Consider the following 21,801-nt stretch of genomic DNA (forward strand, 5'->3'; position numbering starts at 1 on the left):
GACTTATCTCAAGTATGGCATATAGACAGGGGGAGTTAAGGTTAACTCCATTATCAATTGATTGTCATCATCAAAAAGGGGGAGATTGTTGAATCTCGGATTTTGATAATGAAGTCAATTGTCATTTGTTGTCTAATCTATGTGTTGAGATAAGTGTGCAGGATTAACTACGATGAAAGTAAGACATGCAGCAGGAGTTGCGCCGGAGTCATGACAATGATCATGTTGGGAGTTCGAGAGCTCGATGGAAGTTCGGACAATGTCGGAGGTTCTGCGGGAACAAATCCGAGAAGTCCAGAAGCTTGCCAAAGAAGCTCGTCGGAACTTGCCAAGTGTATCGTCGCAAGTCCAGGAGTTTGCCAGAAGTCCGCAGGAGAATCACCGAGGATTCATCGGATGATCGACGGAAGTTCGCCGGAAACTCGCCGGAAGATGCGATTGACGCACCGGAGCAAGCTGCAGAAATTGTCTTAGGATTTATCGTAGTTAGCACAATGATTAAGTTGGTGATGGGAGGTGATCCCATTGGCTTAATCTTGGGGAAATTGGGCCCCTGAAAGACCCAATTTGGGCCGAATGGATCTACCCATTCGGACCCTGATTACTGTAGGAGGTGCAACCGCCTGGGCTCAGTCTTTGAGCGAGACTGGGCGGTGCAACCTCTCCTGACAAGAGGTGGCATCGCCTGAGCTCAAGTTTCGAGCTCTGCCAGGCGGTGCAACCGCCCCAGTCAGGAGGTGCAATCGCTTGAGCTCGGTCTTCGAGCTCTGGCAGAGAGGTGCAACCGCCCCTGACAAAGGTGGCACCGCCCAGAGGCTCAGCCTTCGAGCTCTGCTAGGCAGTGCAACCGCCCCAATCAGGAGTTGCAACCGCCTGATCCCGAAATTCCGGGAATTGACAATTTTGAGCTCCAAATTTGAACTGGGTTGGGGCCTATAAATACCCCACCCATTCAGCACTAAAAGGTAGCAACTTACACTTGAAATCTTGATATCTTTCTGTGATTCTTAGAGCTCAAAACTGTTGTAAAGACAAAAAGTTCTCCTCCTTCTGTTCTTCAAAGTTTGAGTTGTAAAGAGAGGAGAGAAAACTTCTGTAAGGGTTGTCTCCTAAGCCCGTCAAACGGAGTGAATCTGTAAAAGGGTGGTTGGCCTTCGCCTATTGAAGGAAGGCCTCTAGTTGACGTCGGTGACCTCGTCGGTGGAGGAAGCCAAAAGTGGAGTAGGTCAAGATTGACCGAACCACTCTAAATCTCGGTTTGCATTTCCTTTGAGCATTTTACCTTCACTGCAAACTTCTCAATAGCTTACTGCCTTCTGCGATTTTACGAACAAGTTTCTAAGTTCAGAACTTTCCGAATCTACGTTTAGACGTAAATCGTTTTTCTGTACGATCATCATATTTCAGTTTACATTTACGTTTTGATTTCAATCATAACTGTTTACTGCCTTCTGCGATCTTACGAACAAGTTTCTAAGTTCAGAACTTTCCAAATCTGCGTTTAGACGTAAATCGGCTTTTATCGTACGAATGTCGCTTTTCAGTTTGCGCTTGTATTCTGCTTTCCATCATAAACTGCAAACTGCCTTCGTAGATCTACTTTAACGTCTTCTCGCTTAATCTCAAGTTAAAGTAATCTTAGAATCGGCTTTCACATCGAAATTATTTTTATCGAACGAACGCAGCTTTCGTTTTAATCACTGAAAAATTTCCGCTCCACTAATTCACCCCCCCCTCTTAGTTCTTGATCCTAACAAAAACATTATAACGACATTCAAAAGGAATATAATAACCAATTTGATGAAATAAAATATTATAATATATTCAAAAGCTTTATGATGATGTTTCGAGAAAGAAGGAGAACTCAAAAACTAAAAGAGGAATGTAAAAATTAATAAATAAAAAATATATCAGAAAATCGATAAAAGATTAACGTAATTTTGTATGTACTAGAAAGCTTATATCTATAGAGAAAAATAAATTTCTTATGAAATCAATTATAAGATCATTGAATTATCTTCACTCAGTACAAATCCCTTGTATATCCTCTTATAAATACCGTAAAAGATTTACATCCTTTTTCCCACTCTTTTTGAAAATAATGTAGGAAAACCCTCTCGAGATTTTAGAGAATAACTTAGAAACACACCAAGTATTCTTCATATTTTGTTCTCTTTCATTATAATGAATAATCAAATCTTCTTCTTTCATAAGGATTCTTCTCGTACTAAGATTCCTCGTTATATTTGTTTCTTTTCTCCCATATTTTTTTTTAAATTTTAGAGAAAAATATTTTGAGAATAATTATAAAAAAAATTAAAACATAATTTTTAACATTTATTTCTTTTACGAGGACTCTTCTTAATATTCCGATTTCTTGTTGATTATGAGAATATCAAAATACTTATCAATCTTAATGTATCTATCCCAATTCGATCCACTTTATTATGGTTTTAAAAAATAATTATTTATGAAGGAATTATATTTTAAAATCCACCTTTTGATTAGTACGAAGGAATTATTTATGAAGGAATTATATTTTAAAATCCACCTAAAAAATTCGACTGCTGCTATCTGCATTTAATAGGCGCTGTGATGCCTGACACCACGAACGGTCACTCTGGTGGATGACCCGTCGGCGACTTAGCGTCCACGGGGATCGAACGGCGGATCCTAATTTATGGGTAAACGAGGGCTTCTCTAGTTGCGGATATCTTTCTTTCCTCAGATTCCCGTCTTCTCCTCGTTTCTCCTGGTAGTCGATTGGACTGAGATCAAACCCCTCCAAGGTATCTTTCTTCTCAGACTCCGTTTTGTCCCTGTTTGCTCCGTTGCTTCTCTTTGATTCAGAGGATTGTGAGTTTTGATGATTGGGCTTTCCAATTTGACGCGATCTCGATTTGATGGGGGTTCTACTTTTCATGCTAAGAATCCGATTTAAAGAAGGGCAAGAAAGTTGGAGTCCAATTATGTTAAAGAAATATCAAAGGGCTTTCACCATGATTATACGGACAACCACAAAATTACTGATTCTTTAAGCGTGAAGAATTTTGCACTTTGGTTTGCACGTAGGTGCAAAAACCTCTGTTCAAGCATTATGGATCAGAACATATAATCTGGGGAGATGTTTTTGAGTTGCTTTTGGGCGCGTCAATCATTCTTCTGGAAACGAGTAGCAATTTTGAATGCGGAAGCAGCATGATTGTCTCGTCCAAAAATGATCTGATTCTGGAATGACGCAGGGTGTACTAGATAGTCATTTGTATGAGTTTTTGCGGATTTCGACATATAGTTTTGGGAAATGATTTTAAGTTGCTATTGGACGTGTCAATCATTTTTGGGATAACAGTTTGCGTGTTTTGACTGTGGAAGCAGCATAATTATCTCGTCCAAAAATAATCTGATACTGTAATGGCCCAGGAATTTAGAAGACTGTACATGCTGCAATATATAGAAAACTAGTTGGAGTTATACAAGTTGTGCCTATGAAATATTAGATTGTAAAATCTATTTAATTTTGAAGAAAATATGAAACCACAAATGTGAGAAAGCAAGTGCCACGATTCAATTCAACCTACATGGGAAGAGAATCTAATAAATTACAAGAGAGCAAAAGGCACACTTGTGCAGGTGAGAATTAAAAATATTTTAATAAACTACTAGAAGTTTTAGATTCTACTTTTCAAAGGAAAAACTTAGATTCTTTGGTTATATGTAACGGAGTTCACCAATAAAATTTTTTGGCTTGGTTGTTCTGTTCGGTTTGTTTCATGTGTGACTGCTTTGGTTAGGAAATATTTATCGGGGGGTGAAAATTTTAAATGTGTCATAAAGCAGGGACAGATATTGTTGCTACTATTTACTTTTAGGCCATTTTTAGTCATCTCTTACTATTTGATATTGTACTCACTAATTTTATGACTGTTGAACGAAATGTTTGTTTAAAAGTTTTAAATCAATATTATAGTTTCTTTTCCACAGGAAATAGTTGTAAGCTGGATCAAGTTGGATTTATCGTACATTTAGACCAGCTACAATGTGGTTGAACAGAGATTCTTGGCGTTGGGCTTTGGGTTTGATATGCATAGTTGCAGTAGCTACTATATGGATTGCTGCTAGTTATATAGTTAAATCAGTTGTAGATTCTGGTGTTTCTCCTTTTCTAATAACCTATATATGCAATTCATTGTTCGTGGTACTTATACCAATTGTGGAGATTTCTCGGTGTCTTGAGGATACATTGGAGAATTCTTGGTACTGGTTCAGAAGCAAGAATGATTCAGACGGGCAACAATCAGATAATCTGGAGAATGTAAATCTTCTAGTGGAGAGTTGTCATGATACTGGACCACTTGTTATAATGAGTCATAGTCAGCGGGAAATTGTTTCTGTGGTTGATTCTAGACTTGAAGATTCTGTCTCTAGCAATGCATTCACTGAGCAAGAACGATATGTGATCACTGATGAATGCAGGAAACAAGTGGATGCGAAGGGGCGCTGGACTCGCACTCGTGTAGCTAAAGTCAGCCTGCTGATATGCCCTTTTTGGTTCTTTGCTCAATTAACATTTAATCTCTCTCTTAAATACACGACTGTGACGGTAGGTACCAAAGAATAATGAATGGCAATTGATGTTTGCACTTCTTTGTTTTTCCTCTTTTACATTCTCTTTCTAGTAGCATTCTAATTAATCTGTTCTCTTTTCCACAGTCAAATACTATTTTGAGCAGCACTTCTAGCCTTTTCACTTTCTTGGTTGCTCTGGCATTTTTAGGAGAAAAGTTCACATGGGTGAAGCTATTTAGTGTCCTTCTCTGCATGGGAGGAACAATAATAGTCAGCTTAACTGATTCAATTTCAGGAATTAATGCCATTGTGACCAACCCTCTTCTTGGAGATATTCTTGCTCTCGTTTCGGCAGGGCTATATGCTGTTTATATCACCCTGATTCGGAAAAAATTGTCTGATGAGAAAGAGGGAGAAGGTCAAGCTAGCACCGCTCAGTTTCTTGGATTTCTTGGTTTGTTTAATCTGCTGATCTTTCTTCCTGTTTCGTTAATGTTGGATTTCACAAAGCTAGAGCCATTTCACAAGCTTAGTTGGAAGCAATTTGGTCTTATTGTTGGAAAAGGTTGGTTGTCTATTTGTGTTCATCTCATGTTCGTAAAAGTTTTTGTAGAAGTACTTGTTTATGATATCATTATATACTTCTTGACATATATACTCTTTTACTGTATGAATCATCATAGGAAGCTCTTCTGTTCTTCCTTTCTTCAGTATCGTAACAGTTTGGTTGAAATTATGCTCCATTTCTTTATCCAAATTTGAAAGTCTGGGTAAATCTTTCAAGTAGTTAAATCTGTTTACATCCTCCTATTACAGTAGGAATAGTGCTAACTAATTAGGTTTCAGCCTTGCAGCATATCACTCATATTTGAGTTAAGGGGCTTTCCAGTATATGAGGCTCCCACCAATGTAGGTTTGGGAGGGTCTATGTATGCAACAAAAAAGCCATTTAATTATTTTTTGGTTAATGCATAAAAAATTGCTAATATTTACTGTTTCTAATGTATTTTTGTAAGCACACTTTATAGCCGTCATGTGCAATGCCAGATTTTTATAAAGTTTCTAGCGTGAGGCATTCTTAGCATGAGAGCCAACAATCCCCTATCATCACAAAATATTCTATTAAGTGACGTATGACTTATCTTTTTAAAAAAAATTTGGTGCAGGAGAATCTATAATACATGGCAGTATATTTAAGGTTAAGCAGTCCCCATCTTTTAAATCTCTCTTGTGACGTCACATTTTGCATAGAATGTGACATAAAGAGGAGGTGGAAAAGGGGAAACTTTTTCATGAATTACTTGTCATAAAGCCTTTTGAATTCTTGAGTATTTGGTTGGAGCTTTAGGACTTCCTTATAGAGAACTTCAGAATTGCTCTATCGTAAACCACTATATCCTCCTTTTTCTCCCTTCTCAAAGGATAAAAGCAAATTCTTATATTCTAACTGTTGGTAGATTTTTAATTAAGTTTGAAATTTTGTAAGTTTCTTTTAGATCAATTTTAGTAATACTAGGAGACAAAAGGATATAGTTAAGTTAGTAGGATAAGAAGTTCCATTAAGTAAAAGTTTGAAGTATCTTGAATCAATTATTCAATAAGATGAAGAGATTGATAAAGATATTATTTATATAGTAAAAATAGGATGATTAAAATGGTAAAGAGCGTTAGTAGTTATGATCACATATTTTTGAGATTATAAGAAAATTTTATATGATAATTGTTAGACCAATAATGTTTTATCGATTTGAGTATTGGATAGTTAAGAAATAACATATATAAGAAGTTTGTGCTTCTGAGATGAGAATGTTAAGGTGAATGCGTGGAGTTAGCAGGAAAGATAAGAAAAGAAATATCTTTATTTATGAACAAGGAGTATCGCCTCGATAGAGGATAAAATGTGAAAAAAATTATTTAAGATGGTACAGACATGTGCATAGGAGACATACTATTAGTAGTACGAGAATAGACAATAGTTAGAACAGGTGAAATGATTATTATTAATAGTGTGAGGAGAGGCACAGAGAGACCCAAAAAGATTTTTATAAAAACTATAAATAAATATTTAAATACTATTAACTTAACTAAAGATATGACTCTTTATAAAGATATGAATTTTTACATATCTCAATTGTGGCAAAAAATCCATGCAGTTGATACCAAACAGTTGGGGAATTTATGATTTTATTATCATTGTATAAAATTTTAGTTTATCATGTGTTGTTGAATGAGCTTGATGTTGTTTGTGTTTAAATTATCTTTGAAAGACTTGACCATGGTGGTGACACTTAACCTATATTAGCCTAATTTAAGAGAATCCAATACTCTCCTAATCGATGGGTCATTAAGGCTAACTGTTGGGATGATTGAGAAATAAATAGGGTGCATTCCTTTGTGTTTGGGAAGAACTATTTAAGCTCTCCTTCCTTCCTCTTTCATCTTTTACTCTTGGTGACTAGTATAACTCTACTAAGTTCAAGGTGCTTCCTGTTGCATGCATAGTACAGGGGAGCAGGCCACTGTATCTTGTAGGGATCAACCAAGAGCTTATGAAACACGGTGGCAAGAATCTCTCTAAAACCAGTGCCTTTATGACATGCCTGGACCCAAATAACAAAGCTCTAGTCTATTTGCTTACCCTACTACTTGTTTTCTTTCACATTTAGCTGCCAGCACTATGAGTAGCCTTTTGATGTGGCTGAGCCATCTGCCTCATTTGGTAAAATGGGAAGAACATTTGGTTATCAAGAATGTGTGTAAAAACTTCAACTGAAACAATTTATTGGATATCCCACCTCCTCGTTTTGTTGGATACTTCATCTTTTCCTAATCATTTAGAAGCTGTAAGTCTCATCTTATCTTCAGCAAATGGAAATTATTTGAGATCAGGTCGTGGAAACAATGGAGCTTTTACTTCCGCCTGGAAATCCTTCTCTATCTAGAAGTCTTGAATTATTATGGCATCTGGTTGAGATGCGTATATAAATGCTAAAAGCCTTGCAATTCAAGTAGCTGGAGTTGTATCGATAATGATTGTACATTTGAATGTTTATATTTGGTAATAAAAGGTCTTCGGGGATACTATTTCTGGTGGTATCTGTATTAAATTTAGATGGTGGTTACATGGAATAGATTCCCATATTTGCTGTTGCCTGTCTTGGACTTTTAGATAGGAACTTTGAATTGTTCTGGAGGTAAGATGATTTATCCAAAGATGATTTTTGCACTCCAAAGGATGCTCTACTCCCCGTGTCTTTTTAAGTGAATTTTCCTCTGACCTGTATTAATCAGGTGGTTACTGATAGTATCAAATTGTGGCATTGGGCAACCCACATATTGTTCTTCCTAGTTTTTCTTGTGTCCACTCAGTGGAGTCATGTATGGTGCAAGTTTAGCCATCTAGCGGTTTTTATGTTTTCAGAGCATTCTGACAATTTTACTAGAGGTACTGATCGATCGTCTGTTCTAGAACATATGTTTTCTTTCACTAAATTGTTGCTATATAAGGGCTCTGTACTTGCATAATGGCATAATTTGTGAGTGTTAGTATTGAGAAAAGAGGTGAAACACCTGCTCCTATTTTCTTTGTTACAGGTTTGCTAGATAATGTGCTGAGCGATTACTTGTGGGCGAAGGCCGTGCATCTAACTACAACAACTGTTGCAACAGCTGGTCTCACGATTCAGGTTCCAATAGCTGCTGTTGTGGATTCGCTTACAGGCAATGCTCCTCGCCTCATGGACTACATTGGAGCGGTTGCTGTTTTGGCTGGTTTTGCTGGGATCAATGTCCCATCTGATGATCTCTGTGGAACTCAAGTTATTCAAGAGGAGCAGGAAACTACAAGCACTGTTGTGGCTGACGATAGATGATATTGATGAATCAATCAACATATCGTCTTAGTCATCTATGTTCTTATTTTCAGTTCATCATGTCAGCCAGTTGCTTCATAGAACATCGAAATCCTGGGCAGCCACAATATTTGAGCATGATATGAAGGGATTACAAGGAAGTTACTCAGTTTGTTCCGCTACCCATTGTTGCTGGTTCGAATGGATCATGTCTTCAACTATATGATATTTCGTGGGTACGACATGAACAGGTGCGTATTTTGTACACGTTTTTTTTTTTTTTTTTTTTTTTCTTGTACACACTTTTTGGAAACGATAAAGTGGCAAGATTTTTTTTGTAAAAGAAAATATGTAATAATTGGTTTAATTGAGAAGAACATTTGATTGCCAACCTGGTGAAAAGAATTCACCAAACACTCAATTGATACCTTTTGGCGAAGTCTCCACCTCAGGATTGGCGATTTCTGTTAGAATCGTAAGATTCGGAAAAATCTTTATGTTCAAGGATTTTAAAATCATTTTAGAAGTTTTTTTTTTCTGTCGTTCATGATTTAGAATTTCTATTCTAACTTTGTGACAGTTGAATTTTTCATCGACAGATTTACTTGTAAAGATCTTGACTCGATAACGTGTTCCTTACTAAACTCTCCTTCACCAACAAAAGATCTGTACCCATGAGATCTAATACTAAAATAACAATCTGATGCTATATGAGACAAGAAAATCATATAATTATCAAAAATCGATTGGATATCGACTCGTATTAGTCTTGAGTCACTGCAAGATTATATTGCATGTGTAATATTGTAATATTTTTTTTAACCAAGTTTGCATAGCCTACCACGGAGGCTCAATACATTTATCTAAAATATGTCTGTCATTCTTCGAGTTTGATTCTATAATTATTTATGATATATGTTCATATTTGACAAAAAATCAACCCCTCCCTAATAGTAATAAAAATTCGACATAATAAAGATTTTATTTATCTCAAATAAAATAAATCTGTTCCTGTAAAAAAATATAATACCCGGCATGAAATCTTAGAATGAAAATATGCTACCTCGTTTTGATAATTCTATTTGACTAATACAATCGAGATGTCATGATCATGGTAACGTTAATAAGGAGGGAGGTTTATATCAATTTTGATTGACTTAAATATTTATTTGAAGTTAATAATTTTATTTATTTTCCATGTATGAGTAATTAGGCTGAAAGATATATTACCTCTGGTCCTCGAGACATTTGCTAAGCGATTTACGAGGGCAAACTGAAACGCATATAGAAAGCGTCTCAAATCGCCCAGCAGTTGGAACAGAGAGTATGAATTAGGGTTAATAGCGCCAGTCTCGCCGAAGAAGGGAAGAGGAGTTTCGACAAGGCTTTCTTTGTGAACCCTTTTTCAACTCGGTGGCAGAGTTGCCGTAAAAGAGAAAGAATCGGGGGCGATAGCTGTCTTAAATCCCTCTTCTCCGTCTCATTCTTCTGGGGCTTGTAGTGGTGTGGGGAGAAGAATTTCAACCCTCGTCCTCCATCGGATCCGATGTGCAGCAAGAAACTGAGCAGTTTATTCGCTGCTTTTGCCGCAACAAAGACCTCCAAGAACCCCAAACCCGTTCCGCCGTCGCCGGAGTTCGTGCCCCCGAAGAAGAGCCCCGACCCTATCCACTTCACCAACTCGTCGCCGCAGTCCTCCGGCTCTGAAACCGCCGAGAAGCCCGCGGGGGTTGTTTCAAAACAGGTGCTATCGCGGCTGAAGCCAGCAGCCTCGAGGATTTCCAAGTCGTCTCTTGCCCCTGGTGAGGGTCAGATATGTTCGTCCAATGATGCCTTTTTGATGCAATTTTCGGTGCCTAAATCTGTAAGAACGTGCTAATGCTCGGTTTCTATCATTGTTTCTTGGTTATTTTCAGCGGTAGACTCCGCTTTCGGGATTTCTAAGGCGATATCCTCAATATTAAGTGGTATGTTGATAGTTCTTACAGTAACACGCGTGTGTTTTATTTCGATAGGTTGTCTCGGGATGCTTGTATTGCTTTTCTTGTCATCAAGAACGAGGAAAACGGTTTCTTGGTTTTTTTTTGCTTTTCTCGTCATCAAGAATGAGGAAAACGGGTTCTTGGTTTTTTTTGGCTTTTCGTGTCATCAAGACTGAGGAAAACAGTCTCTTGGTTTTGCATCGAGGCGTTTTTGTGTGCAAACTACCATGAATCTGTTTAGCGCGCATCTTATCTTTTTTTCTTTAAAAAAATTTAGCTTTGCAAAAATTAGAGGATTGGGCAGTATAAACTTTTATTAGTATCTCACTAATGCAAACATGATATGGGGCTGCTTTGAAATGATCGGCGTACTAGAATCTGTAGATCTAATGGTCAGGCATTTTCTACTCAGTTCTACACAGTTTCTGTAGAGAATATGAACCACTGCACCTTCACTATAAGCCATAATTTAATAATTATAGATCCTGGGCATTGTTGAGTTTTATTTAATATATGATTTTTAGACACTTAAACAAGAATAAAAATTTGAGCTTATGCATGTATAACACTTATCAATTCTCACATTAGTTGGATCAAAAGTTTAAACTGGAAATCCGATGCAAACCTACAAAGGTGATCAAAACTAAAAGTTGCATAAAAAGAAGATGATGCATATTATAGATATGAGGAAAGAGAAGACGCAGGATAGGGAAATTGGAGAGTATCCCAAAAAATAGAAATATATGTGGAGGGAAGTTAGGAGAAGCCATATATGAGCAAGGGAATGAATGCAATGATATTGTTAGTAGGCTATGCTGCTATGATAAAAGAAAAGGGTGCAGGATCTGAATGAAAGAGGGAACAAGAGAAATGAAGAACACGAGAAAAGACAGTAAAAATTGTGTTGGTGATATCAAATATGTTGGGAAGCTTTTGATATCCCAAATTCAAATCATACACCTGTGAAGGGTCATCAAACTACATGAGAGCAATTAACAAATAGCCTGAGGGATTGGGGAGATTAAACATTTGCGAGATCAGTGATGCCAACATATGCTGTTCTCGTGGACTGCAAATTTATCTTGCTCGGCAAGGCCCATGAAAGCCCTATGGTTCTCCTTGATTCTTGTATTGCACCTGATGGTTTCTATATCTGATCTCTGCATGCTGATTGAAGAGCTCCAATAGTCATATGGTCTTAAGAAGACAATCCAACCTAACTTGAAAGAATCAGATGTGATCTTAAGTAGATCTTCTGCAAATGATTAGTCTACACTCGAAAAATTTAGATATTGTTAGCATTTATCTGGCTCAATAAAAGAAACATATTTTTCTTCTGTGATATGGCTTTAGCACAAGTGAGGAACTTAATAAAATCAGATATGATCTCAGGTTGAGCTTCTGCAAATGATTGTTCTACATGTGGGAAAATTTGACCATTTTAGCATTTATCTGGCTCATCTTAGTGAACATATTTTTCTTGTGGAAACTCTCAATTTATAATGCACTTACAACAAAGTCATTCAGCTTATTGGTAAATTCTAGATGACCACTTTCTTCATTTGTTGGTACAATGGACTGAGAACTTTATTCACCTTCTGTTGGTATAATAGGCTAGATTAAATTTTTCTCTCATTTTCTTTTCGAGGACTTCTTCTGTAAAGCTGTTACTGTTGATCCCTTCTAGGTTTAAGCCTTCTGGAAGTATCTTCTGGCTTTGTGGGATCAGTAAAATATTTTAGTTGATTTTCCAAAGCTTATCATGTGTTGCCTAGTCTTTTCAATTGCCTCTTTTGGTAGCCAGCCGTACCTTCTGATTTTTTCTTTTCTAAAGTGCTTGTGACATTGACCTCAATTCTCAATTTCTAGTATTGTTAGCTACACGGAAGAAAACTTTGCTCTGCAATTGTTGGACTTGAAACATTGCAGTCTACTTCTGTTTTAACCACATCATAGACTTTGGAGCACATTCCAGATTTCTTTTTTTGTATTCATCTCTAGTTGGAGATATCCAATGAATTTAATTCACTGAAGTCATTTTTAAATTCCTATTTTTATTTGCAACCTTTTTTTCCTTAAAGCATGGAAATTTATGAGTGGCAGCTAACATGTTTTGCAATTTAATTCAAGAACATGTGTCCTTTTTTTAGTGGGGAATATTTTCCTGATAACCAGAGGGTTGTCTCACTTGAAATATTTTTTTTCCTTTGTCATCATCTACTTGTTATTGTAAGGTGACAATGACATGTCACATCCATCCTCTTCTAAAGAGTCCACTGATGGGATGCTTCTAAAGAACATATTAGATGTACCGTGGTTTTCTAGTATGTCTCAGATCAACACTACACAATGGAAGAAGGAAGTATCAAGGGAAAGAAAGCAGAAATACATATTCAAGAATACAGAGTCTCGCCGATTTGTAGAACTGATGAAAAAATGTGCAGACAAACTTGGTACTAAGTCCACTGTGGAATTCTTCGGTAGGCTGGGGAGAGAAATGGGCTTGAGGGAATATAATGCCTTAATAGGACTCTGCATAAGTAAAGCTAGAAATTGTAGCAACGAAGAAGATTCCATGGTTCATATAAAAAAGGCATATGGACTTTTTGCATCCATGAGAGAAAAGGGCTTGCAAATTGAGGAACAAAGTTATGGTCCACTACTAATGTACATGATTGACATGAAATTGACACAAGAATTCCAAATGTTCAGTGAGTTCTTCAAAGATGAGAATCCTGAGTCCTCTTCCAGAATAGGTTATTATGAAATGTTGCTTTGGATAAGTGTTGGTAACGAAGATAAAATTCGGGAGCTAATTGATTCTGTTGGAGTTGCTGATACTCAAGACAGCTATAAATTTGCAGGTATGTCCGTGTTATTTTTCTATTATTCCCTTTGATTCTCTTGGTTGTTGTTCTAAGTGTACTTTTGTTCTTCTAGTTCCCAATTTTTGATAGAATGTCCTCCGATTTGCCATTTCCTTTTATAGTGTATTTGGTGCTAATTGTTAATATATGACAGTTTCTTTTGTTACTATTTCATTTTTCTGGTTTCGAGGATATCAATTTTTAGTCCATATTCCATGCATGTGTACTGCCCTTGTGTATCATTTAAGATTCTTTATAATTTGTTCGTATTATATCTGTCTTTTTTTGCTTAGAGATGCTGATCTTAAGCTGTGACCCATTAATACTGGATCACAGTCGAAGCAAATAGAATACCCTTTATGATCAGTCTATGTGCTTCTTGTGTTTCCTTGCTTGCATGGAAGTTTAAGACTCTTGATCTAAAACTCTTTGTTGATAAGAAAAGCCTAATGTGGAAATTTATGATTATTGATCTAGGACCATCACTCAAGCTGTTGTAATTTGGTTCAGGGAGATTGAATGGACAAGTCTATATTGTGTTTGTGGCTTGCTTGTCTTAAGTTGGTAAAGGTTTTTTTCTTTTGCTGATAATTTTGTTCAGATTTTTAGTTGCGTGATAGAGTGATTTTGATCAAATTGAAGTATATGAAATTTGGCAATTGGGGCTTAAAAAAGGAAGAAAAATGTCTCAATTTTTTGCAGGCAAATTATGACCACGGTTTAGAAAACTGGGTTGACATTCTGGTCTGTTGTGGTATTACGGAACCACCTGGTACCAGCCAAAAATTGGGCTTATTGCCTAATTGTTGATGTTTACTGGAGTAACATCATCAGCTCACCACCCTATTCTTGGTTCTCAAAGAGATCGGCTGGAGTCTTTTGTCTTTCTATTAAACCCATTCCATCCCTTTCCCCCTCTTTCTTTCCCTCTCTCAATCCTGCTCAAATCTCACTTAATTTCTCTCCTAAACTCGAATCATTAAGGAGAGGCACAATCTTTGAAATTCAAATAAGATTTTCTTTAAAATTAGGTAAATTTGAACCTAATCTTTCGATATACTTACTCTCCATTAGATGTAAATATTTAGGATTTATTGCAATTAGTTTTTATGAATCTAGGTTGGTGTTGAGGCTCTTTTCCTTAATGATTTGGGGCTTGATCCACAAAGATCAAGCTATGAACCTTGCAGATTTAGGTTAGGTCCTCGAGGATTAATGTTTTATTATCGTGCATCTAGCCTGTATACATGAAAATCAAGCCTAAATTCATGCACTGCTAATTTTGTCAAATGTGGTGCCAATCCTCTGACTTGTAGCTACGACTTAGTTGCAAAATGATAGTCAAGTCTTGCATTAGACAAACAGCTTGATCAATGCAAATGCAGGATGAATTTATGATTAATTTTTTTATTAGAATCCATATTATGTCGGCAGGAAATGGTGATGTTCTTGCTAAACAACTAATGATTAATTGAATATGCCTTAACAAGTACTTTTATCATGGAGTCGTAAGTAAATCATTATACCAGACATATGGGATTGGTTGCACTGTTGCCATCTAGCTTAATTATGAAGTTGCATAGATATTACAATAGTTTGTCATTAGTGGCAACTGGCAAGGTTGTACTGATATTAGTATGTTGGCTTCAAGTAATAACCTACACAATCAACACATCTCTAAACTAATGGCCAGATTGATCTGATTTTGGCTGGGCAGTAGTTTTCTAAACTGGGCCTTAGCCCAACCCATGAAAATATAGTTCAAGCTTTGGCTGAAAGTTGGGTTAGGCTTGGATCAATATTGGCTGACCCGCCTAAGCTGCACTTCTACTTATGATATTAACCATATTAAGATCCTAGATACCAAATATACTCAAAATTAAGATGTTTTTGACTGCTTATATGATATACTAAAATTAATTATGAAAAACAGTCCAAAAATAATAAGAAATAGAAATGTCTATCTTGTTCTACTTGGGAATTGGGTTTATGGTATAACCATATTAAGATGCTAGATACCAAATAGACTTGAAAGTGAGACATTTTTGGCTGTTTAATAATATACTAAAATTAATTATGAAAATTAGTCCAAAAATCATTAGAAATAGAAATGTCTATCCTATTCTACTTGGGAATTGGTTGACTACTTTAGAAGTCTTCCTTTCTCAATGCTTTAGAATTGCCTGGAGAGCCTCGTTTCAGAAAAACAGGGAAGCTGTCCTCTTCTTTTCCTGCCTTTAAGGGTCCTTGGCTTTGGAAATTCTCATGCAAACCTTCTAAAATTGTCTTCAAACTGTGAAAGACTATATTAGAATCAACATATGTCACTGGAATGGGGCCCAGTTAAGGCCAGGGCAGCCTTCGCAAGGTCCAACAAAAGTGGTTTCAGGCCAAAACAGACCAAGGTAGGCTTGAGGCTGATATGATCCACTATGGTAGGGTCCCACGTTGTTACATGATTGTATATAAGGTAGCAGTTTTCTTGTGTGCACTAATGTGGATCTCCAGCTTGTAACTTGCTGTACTAATTTAGTCAACTTTTACAAACTGGTTTGTAAACAACCCAAGCAATACTTGTTGCACTTCTATCATCATTATATAACAAACTTTTTGAGCTGATGTCTTTTTAGTTTTGCTTATTCCTTACATGATAACCTTGTTGCACAGAGAGCTATCTATTGGCATTCTGTAAAAGTGATAGGAAGGAGGAGCTGTTGCGACTGCTGGAGGTCGTGAATATCTGGAAGGTTTCATCACCAAAGTACATAAATAGTGTGTTCCAGACCTTGGGTAGATTACAACTGGAGGCTTTGACGGAGAAAATCATTTTGCAGCTCAAGACAGCAGGTAAAGATATAAAGGCGATTTTCGCTTTTTGTGCCTTCATATTCAGTTTATCATCCTATTGTTACTGATACTTGTCGACATGTGGGTGAAGATGGGCTGACTTTCTGTCTGAAGTGTTATCTTGATATTTTATTTGTTTTGATATGCTGGTGCTTGATGTTTGCAGTAAGTCTTCCATGATTACTCTGATCTTTTATTTCCACTTTGTGATGCTGTCTTATAATTTTGTTTAAATATACATAACGAATACCTTTTTGCTGCCCTTGTTTGCAATGATCTTTTGCAACTAGATGGTAAGTACATGATCTTAAAGCATGTGATCTCTTTTCGTATATCTGCTATACTCTGGGACCTGTTTTTTTGTGTGTAAATTTTCTACTCTCGAAAAAGAAAACCATTTTGGCAGTTTTTTATCTCTTTGATATTTGGCTTTTGGAGTATGAAAATAAGGCTTTGATCCTATTTGGATGACCAAAATATCTTTCTTTTGTGCTTGTTTCAGTAGGATAAAAGTTGGTTATTTGTTTGTGAATCATATTGGAATAACAAGTGCAGTACACAAAGCTCTTAGTATGTATATTACTGCTAGTCATAGGTGCCTAACAAGCCAATCACATGAGTGATGACACGTGTGACTTGATACAGAATCTTTTTGCTTATTATATTTTGGCATTTATCACTTTATATTGATTACTGCATATATGTATGTATATATTGTGATGTCCTTGGATCTGTGCAATGAGAATCGGATCGTGATGAGATACGATAATGAGATCGATTCACTTTTAAACACAGATTCTAAATAATCTTGGTCATAGGTTACTTGAGAGGGACATCGAGATAACCGGAAAGACTGTGTGCTGTATACCCGTCCATATGATGGATGCAGTTGGTCTCATAGTTGCTCGTGTGGGGACACTAGGGATACAGTACAGGTGCTCATTGGAGAATGAGTTCACTGATTGATCCGTTTACGGAATGTTGGATGGTTGATGATGCCTTATTATCAGACATCGATTTCGTAGTCCTAATGGTGTATCTGGTCCATAGACTTGAGACACCAAGGATGTCCTGTATGAGTGCTCCATTCTTTGATACTAGACTTATAGGTTTGGATGTCCCAAATCTAGTACAATCGTTCATTGGGAGTGACAATCGACCTTATGAGGGCTATTGAGTATCGATAGAGGATTATCCACTCTCGGCGTCATGAGAGGAATATCTCATGTGTTCTTGCTTAGATAAATCCCTGGCCAGGGTCATTCGGATTGAGTGAAAGAGTTCTCCGGGAGAATCCGATTACAGCGATCCTCGAGTAGAAACTGTATGGGTCTGACAGCGTCATACTCGGTATACTGTCTCTGGGATATTATATGGATGATGGACTATAGGTACACGGTAACTGAGGACAGACATGTCCAATGGATTGGATTCCCTTGTATCGTTTGGGGACTGCGGCATAGTGGCCTAGTACGTCCGCAGTCAATAAGTCGAGTGAATTATTATGGAGATAATAATTTACTAAGCCAGAAGGAGTTCTGACAGGTATGACTCACGGCTAGCTCGATATTGGGCCTAGAGGGTCACACACATATGGTAGGCGTTGCAATGAGTAGAGGTTCGGATATGAGATATCCATCGGAGTCTCTATCTTATTGGATATCCAATAAGCCCATGAATTATTGGATCCTATGGATGAGATCTAATAAGAGCTCATAAGAGATTATTGGATAGAGATCTACTAATCTAAGAGGCTTTGGTAGTTGGATGCAGATCTAATACCCAATAGGGGAGGATCCATTAGGGTTTGACAGGGGACCTCTATAAATAGGAGGGATTCAATGGTTCATAGGCTAGTAGAGCCTTTGCTTGCCTCTCCTATTCTTCTCCCCCTCTCCACCTCAGAGCAGGCCTGGAGTTTTGAGGAGCGTCGTCGCAGCCCCGTTGTGTGGATCACCGCTAGAGAGGAGGGCGCTTGACCTTCTTCACTCTCTCCTAGAGATCTGCAAGGAAACAGGGATATACGATCTCTCTAGGTAACACAATCTATTCTATACGCAGTTTGTTTCGCGGATTTTTTGCGCACCAATCTTCTCACGACGACGAACATCTTTTTTGGGAAATTGGGATTTTGTTTTCTTGTTCTTCCGCTGCGCATGTGATGTCGCCCCAAAGATTTCCCAACAATTACTTCTTGCTATTTGCCATTGCTTAGTAATTACTGTGATGAAGATACTAAACTGAAGCTGCAGTTTGGGACAATTGTTACACAGTTATCATATGGGTGCACGATGGACTAGTTTGTGTAATTTTCATTTGTAGGCTGTTTGTGCTTTGCAAGTTCCGAGACCACATTGTATCCAAAATTCTTTGGAAAAATATGTAGCATAGGATAGGGTCTCATAAGGGATGAAGTTACTGCTCATATCAGACTGGGAACTTTTCTAGTGTAACATTAATTACACTAGATGAGCCAGAGGTTTAGCTGAAGTAGATGGACCTCTGGTCCTCTAGCATGGTACTGAGGTTTTTGTTGTGTTTGATATGGACACTGCTTTTTAATAGGAGATAGGACAGCTTGAAGCAGAGTTGTTACCCAGCCAATAACAACCCATCTGACTCCACCTTGTCCACTATGTTGGTTGCACCCGACACCGGCGTAAACTCTTTAGCACAATCTTGCTGATCTGGTAAAAAATTCAAAACCTTTCCACTTTGTAATATGCTGACTTGTATATTAAAATCTTGATGTCACAGACTTCTTTTGATGTGTGGTCACTGAGGTCCATGATTTGGCCTTTGTTTCCCTGCACCTAATGGTAGAGTGAGATTTTGAATGGATGATTTGTTAAATTACAGATCAGGGTGTCATACCATCAAAAGCACTTAAGGTATGTTCACAATTTTCTAACAAACAGGTTCATGTCATGGTATGCAACTGCCATTCACTAGCATGTCTGCTGAAGGTGTGTGCATGAACCATCACTCTTTTGTCATTATACTTGCAGATGATTAGACCAGAGAAATTTGAGCTAAAGTGGGGGTGTTTTTTTTCCACTGGTGGTTTTGTGTGATTATTGTTATTATATTGTTTTGGTGAGAGGGGAGTTTACAAGGATGGGTTGGGTTCTTTGGTAGAGAGGGTTGTCAAGTGTGAAGGACAAGCTCGTCGGTGGAAAAATACTTCACAATGGTAGTAGGAGAGAGTCTTGAGAGGTGTTCTTCATGGTTGGAGTTTCTAGCAGTGGGAAAGGATAGAAGAGATCTTTGTGGAAGGATCACAAAGACCTATGGTCTTGCTGGATGTTTAAATTGGCTACTTTTTCATATTTTTACTTGTCATTGGACCTCTACTTGGTGGTGGAAAAAGGAGAACTAGTGGCACTAGCCTCATGCGAATGTTTGGTGGGTTTGCAACTTTGTGGTATGATCAGATCGCTCTGTGATAATAGAGGAACCAGAAAGAGAAGAATAGAAAGATAGTAACTGAAAAACAATAGGAAAACAAAGGGATAACTACTCGACTCGCTCTGGCTCAAGGAGCGAACTCCTAAAATGAAGGCCTCATACCTCCGCACATCTCGCATGTGGCCGATGGAATCATTCCATCGGAAACATAATTGTGGTCTCGTACCACTCATGCACAAGGTGAAAAAGAACTCAATTCATTGATTCATTCATGATTAATGTATTACAAAGTTCTAGCCATGGTATGCAGTACCGAATGGTACCGCCCGGTACGGGCGGTACGTATCGGTCCGATGCCATACCGGTATGCGGATCGTCCGGTACCGCTACATTGCTATAGTATTACACTGTAGTAGTGCTATAGTGCTACAGTAATAAAAAAATATATAAAATTGTTCGGTACACCAGGGTGTACCGCTCGGTACACCAGTATCGTACCATACCGAGCCAACCTCGAAACACCGGTACGGTACGGTATTGCATAACTTGGTTCTAGTCTCTTTTTTATAGGCCAAAGTACAATAATAGAAAGGAAAATACAGAAACAAGAAAAATTACAATCGCATCAAATGAAATATATGATCAGTTCCTTCAAAGAAGATAATATTCTTTACTTGATTTGAAGAATAATCCTCCTATTCTCAATAATATTTTTGATTGATAGACGCCTATTTTTGTAGAGATGAATCTTTAAGATCTTCAATCAATAACGACCTTGATTTTTTCCACTCTTTTCTGCATTTCTTTCCTTTTTCTTGGACTTGAGTAGATGTTGTCATGTGGCAACTTATGATATATGCAAAATATTGTTAAATAATAAATTTTATTTACATAATTGATAAACTAAATTACTCCAGCATCACCTTGTGGGATCTTGAGTGTTGTTAAGGAGAATATGATCACCGAAGATGGGTTGTGAATGTGAGATGAGCCTAAGTTAACATTTGAGCTGGACAATGATGACTTCATCCATTGACTTCTCATTATTGGACTCTTAGGAACTGCTTGGGCTAATATTTTTATGAAGCATAGTGCTGTTTTCCAGTAATTTTGGCAAGGCTCTTAACTTTCTTGTTAATTGATGAGTTTGATTTGTTACATTCAGGATTTGGAGAGGAGGACATCTCATTCTACATTTATGAATATACTACTTGTGTACCAAACTTAGCGGTGAGGAACTTCTCATGATGGATGATGGTAATTCTCATGCTTCCTTGAAGTGCAAACTTCATGTGTTTGACAAATGTGTCTTTCTGTACTTATTTCTTTGTTCAGGATTCTGTTACCAGACACTGTGTTAAATCATCAAAATCTAGGAATGCTTAATTCATAAAAAAATGAATAAAGATAAAATGATGAACTGCAAAACAAACTTAGTAGAAAACTATGCTTAATCACTGTTTATAATAAAATAGCTGAAAATATGAAAAATACATTACATAAAGATAGAAGAACTAGGTTTTTAAGTTTCAATCCAATACTTTTCCATAATCCTGTTGAACAGGTATGATAACAGTAAACTGTGTGATATACCTACCTGTATTGCATAAATATAGAAAAAATTAGAAAATGAATGGTGTAGTATCAATATTGAGCTATACAATGTGCTATTGGTACTTATCTGATTGGATAAATATCGTTATTTAAATCCTTGAGAAAAATGTCAGTACCTGAATTTTGACATAGTTAAACATGTATGGTCAGGGATAAAAAATGACCAAATTTTTTAATTTAATAAATAAGATTTTATGAGATCTCAAAAACCTAGGAGGTGAACCTCACTTTTGACTTTCACACTTGTAATCCTAACTCCTAAGCAAGGTCTGCCGTACCGAAGCGTACCGCCCATACCGGGCGGTACGTACCGGTCCGACAGGTTATTGGTACGTGGACCGCTCGGTACCGCTATAATGCTACAGTGCTATACTGTAGCACTGCTACAGTATAAAAAATATAAAATTATTCGGTACACCAGGGTGTACCGCTCGGTACGCCCTAATGTACCGCCTGGTACACCGGTACCGTACCATACCGAGCCCGGGTCGAAACGTCGGTACGGTACGATACGGCGAGCCTTGCTCCTAAGACTATCCATGCAACTATTATTGGGAGATGCCCTTTCTAAGAAGAGCCTCTACTTTGAGGAAAATGAGACCCTCCAAACTTTCTGAGCATGAGAATTAAGCTAAACTAAGTTATTGTTTGCCAATCAAGAAAGAA

The 21,801-nt window shown here is 37.3% G+C and overlaps 2 protein-coding genes across 3 annotated transcripts in view; both read left to right on the forward strand.

The window, feature by feature from the left end:
- Positions 1 to 2,581: 2,581 nt before the first annotated feature.
- On the forward strand, positions 2,582 to 8,943 carry LOC103998641 (uncharacterized vacuolar membrane protein YML018C). 2 transcript variants are annotated; one of them, XM_009420178.3, is made up of 4 exons: positions 2,582 to 2,789; positions 3,968 to 4,600; positions 4,711 to 5,131; positions 8,161 to 8,943. In XM_009420178.3, the coding sequence occupies exons 2-4, from the start codon at positions 4,037 to 4,039 to the stop codon at positions 8,436 to 8,438; spliced, it is 1,263 nt and encodes a 420-aa protein (XP_009418453.2). In that variant the 5' UTR covers positions 2,582 to 2,789; positions 3,968 to 4,036; the 3' UTR covers positions 8,439 to 8,943. The 2 variants fall into 2 exon arrangements, with proteins under 2 accessions (XP_009418453.2, XP_009418443.2); XM_009420168.3 differs by having other exon boundaries at positions 2,598 to 2,789; positions 3,982 to 4,600.
- Positions 8,944 to 9,666: 723 nt separating this feature from the next.
- The window catches only part of LOC103998626 (pentatricopeptide repeat-containing protein At4g04790, mitochondrial), a 62,522-nt gene continuing 50,387 nt past the window's right edge, over positions 9,667 to 21,801 (forward strand). The window contains exons 1-5 of the mRNA XM_009420157.3: positions 9,667 to 10,219; positions 10,334 to 10,384; positions 12,634 to 13,263; positions 15,934 to 16,113; positions 20,687 to 20,751. Coding sequence (XP_009418432.2) covers positions 9,964 to 10,219; positions 10,334 to 10,384; positions 12,634 to 13,263; positions 15,934 to 16,113; positions 20,687 to 20,751 — 1,182 coding nt within the window. The 5' untranslated portion in view covers positions 9,667 to 9,963. The remainder of the gene's footprint in view (positions 10,220 to 10,333; positions 10,385 to 12,633; positions 13,264 to 15,933; positions 16,114 to 20,686; positions 20,752 to 21,801) is intronic.

This window comes from Musa acuminata, chromosome BXJ1-1 (genome assembly GCF_036884655.1).
Source record: "Musa acuminata AAA Group cultivar baxijiao chromosome BXJ1-1, Cavendish_Baxijiao_AAA, whole genome shotgun sequence".
NCBI classification, from domain to species: domain Eukaryota; kingdom Viridiplantae; phylum Streptophyta; class Magnoliopsida; order Zingiberales; family Musaceae; genus Musa; species Musa acuminata.

Coding starts and splice junctions, on each gene's coding strand:
- LOC103998641 (XM_009420178.3), top strand. CDS start 4,037: ATGTGGTTGAACAGAGATTCTTGGCGTTGGGCTTTGGGTTTGATATGC. Junction 4,601..4,710: donor TTAAATACACGACTGTGACG/GTAGGTACCAAA, acceptor TCTTTTCCACAG/TCAAATACTATTTTGAGCAG. Junction 5,132..8,160: donor TGGTCTTATTGTTGGAAAAG/GTTGGTTGTCTA, acceptor TCTTTGTTACAG/GTTTGCTAGATAATGTGCTG.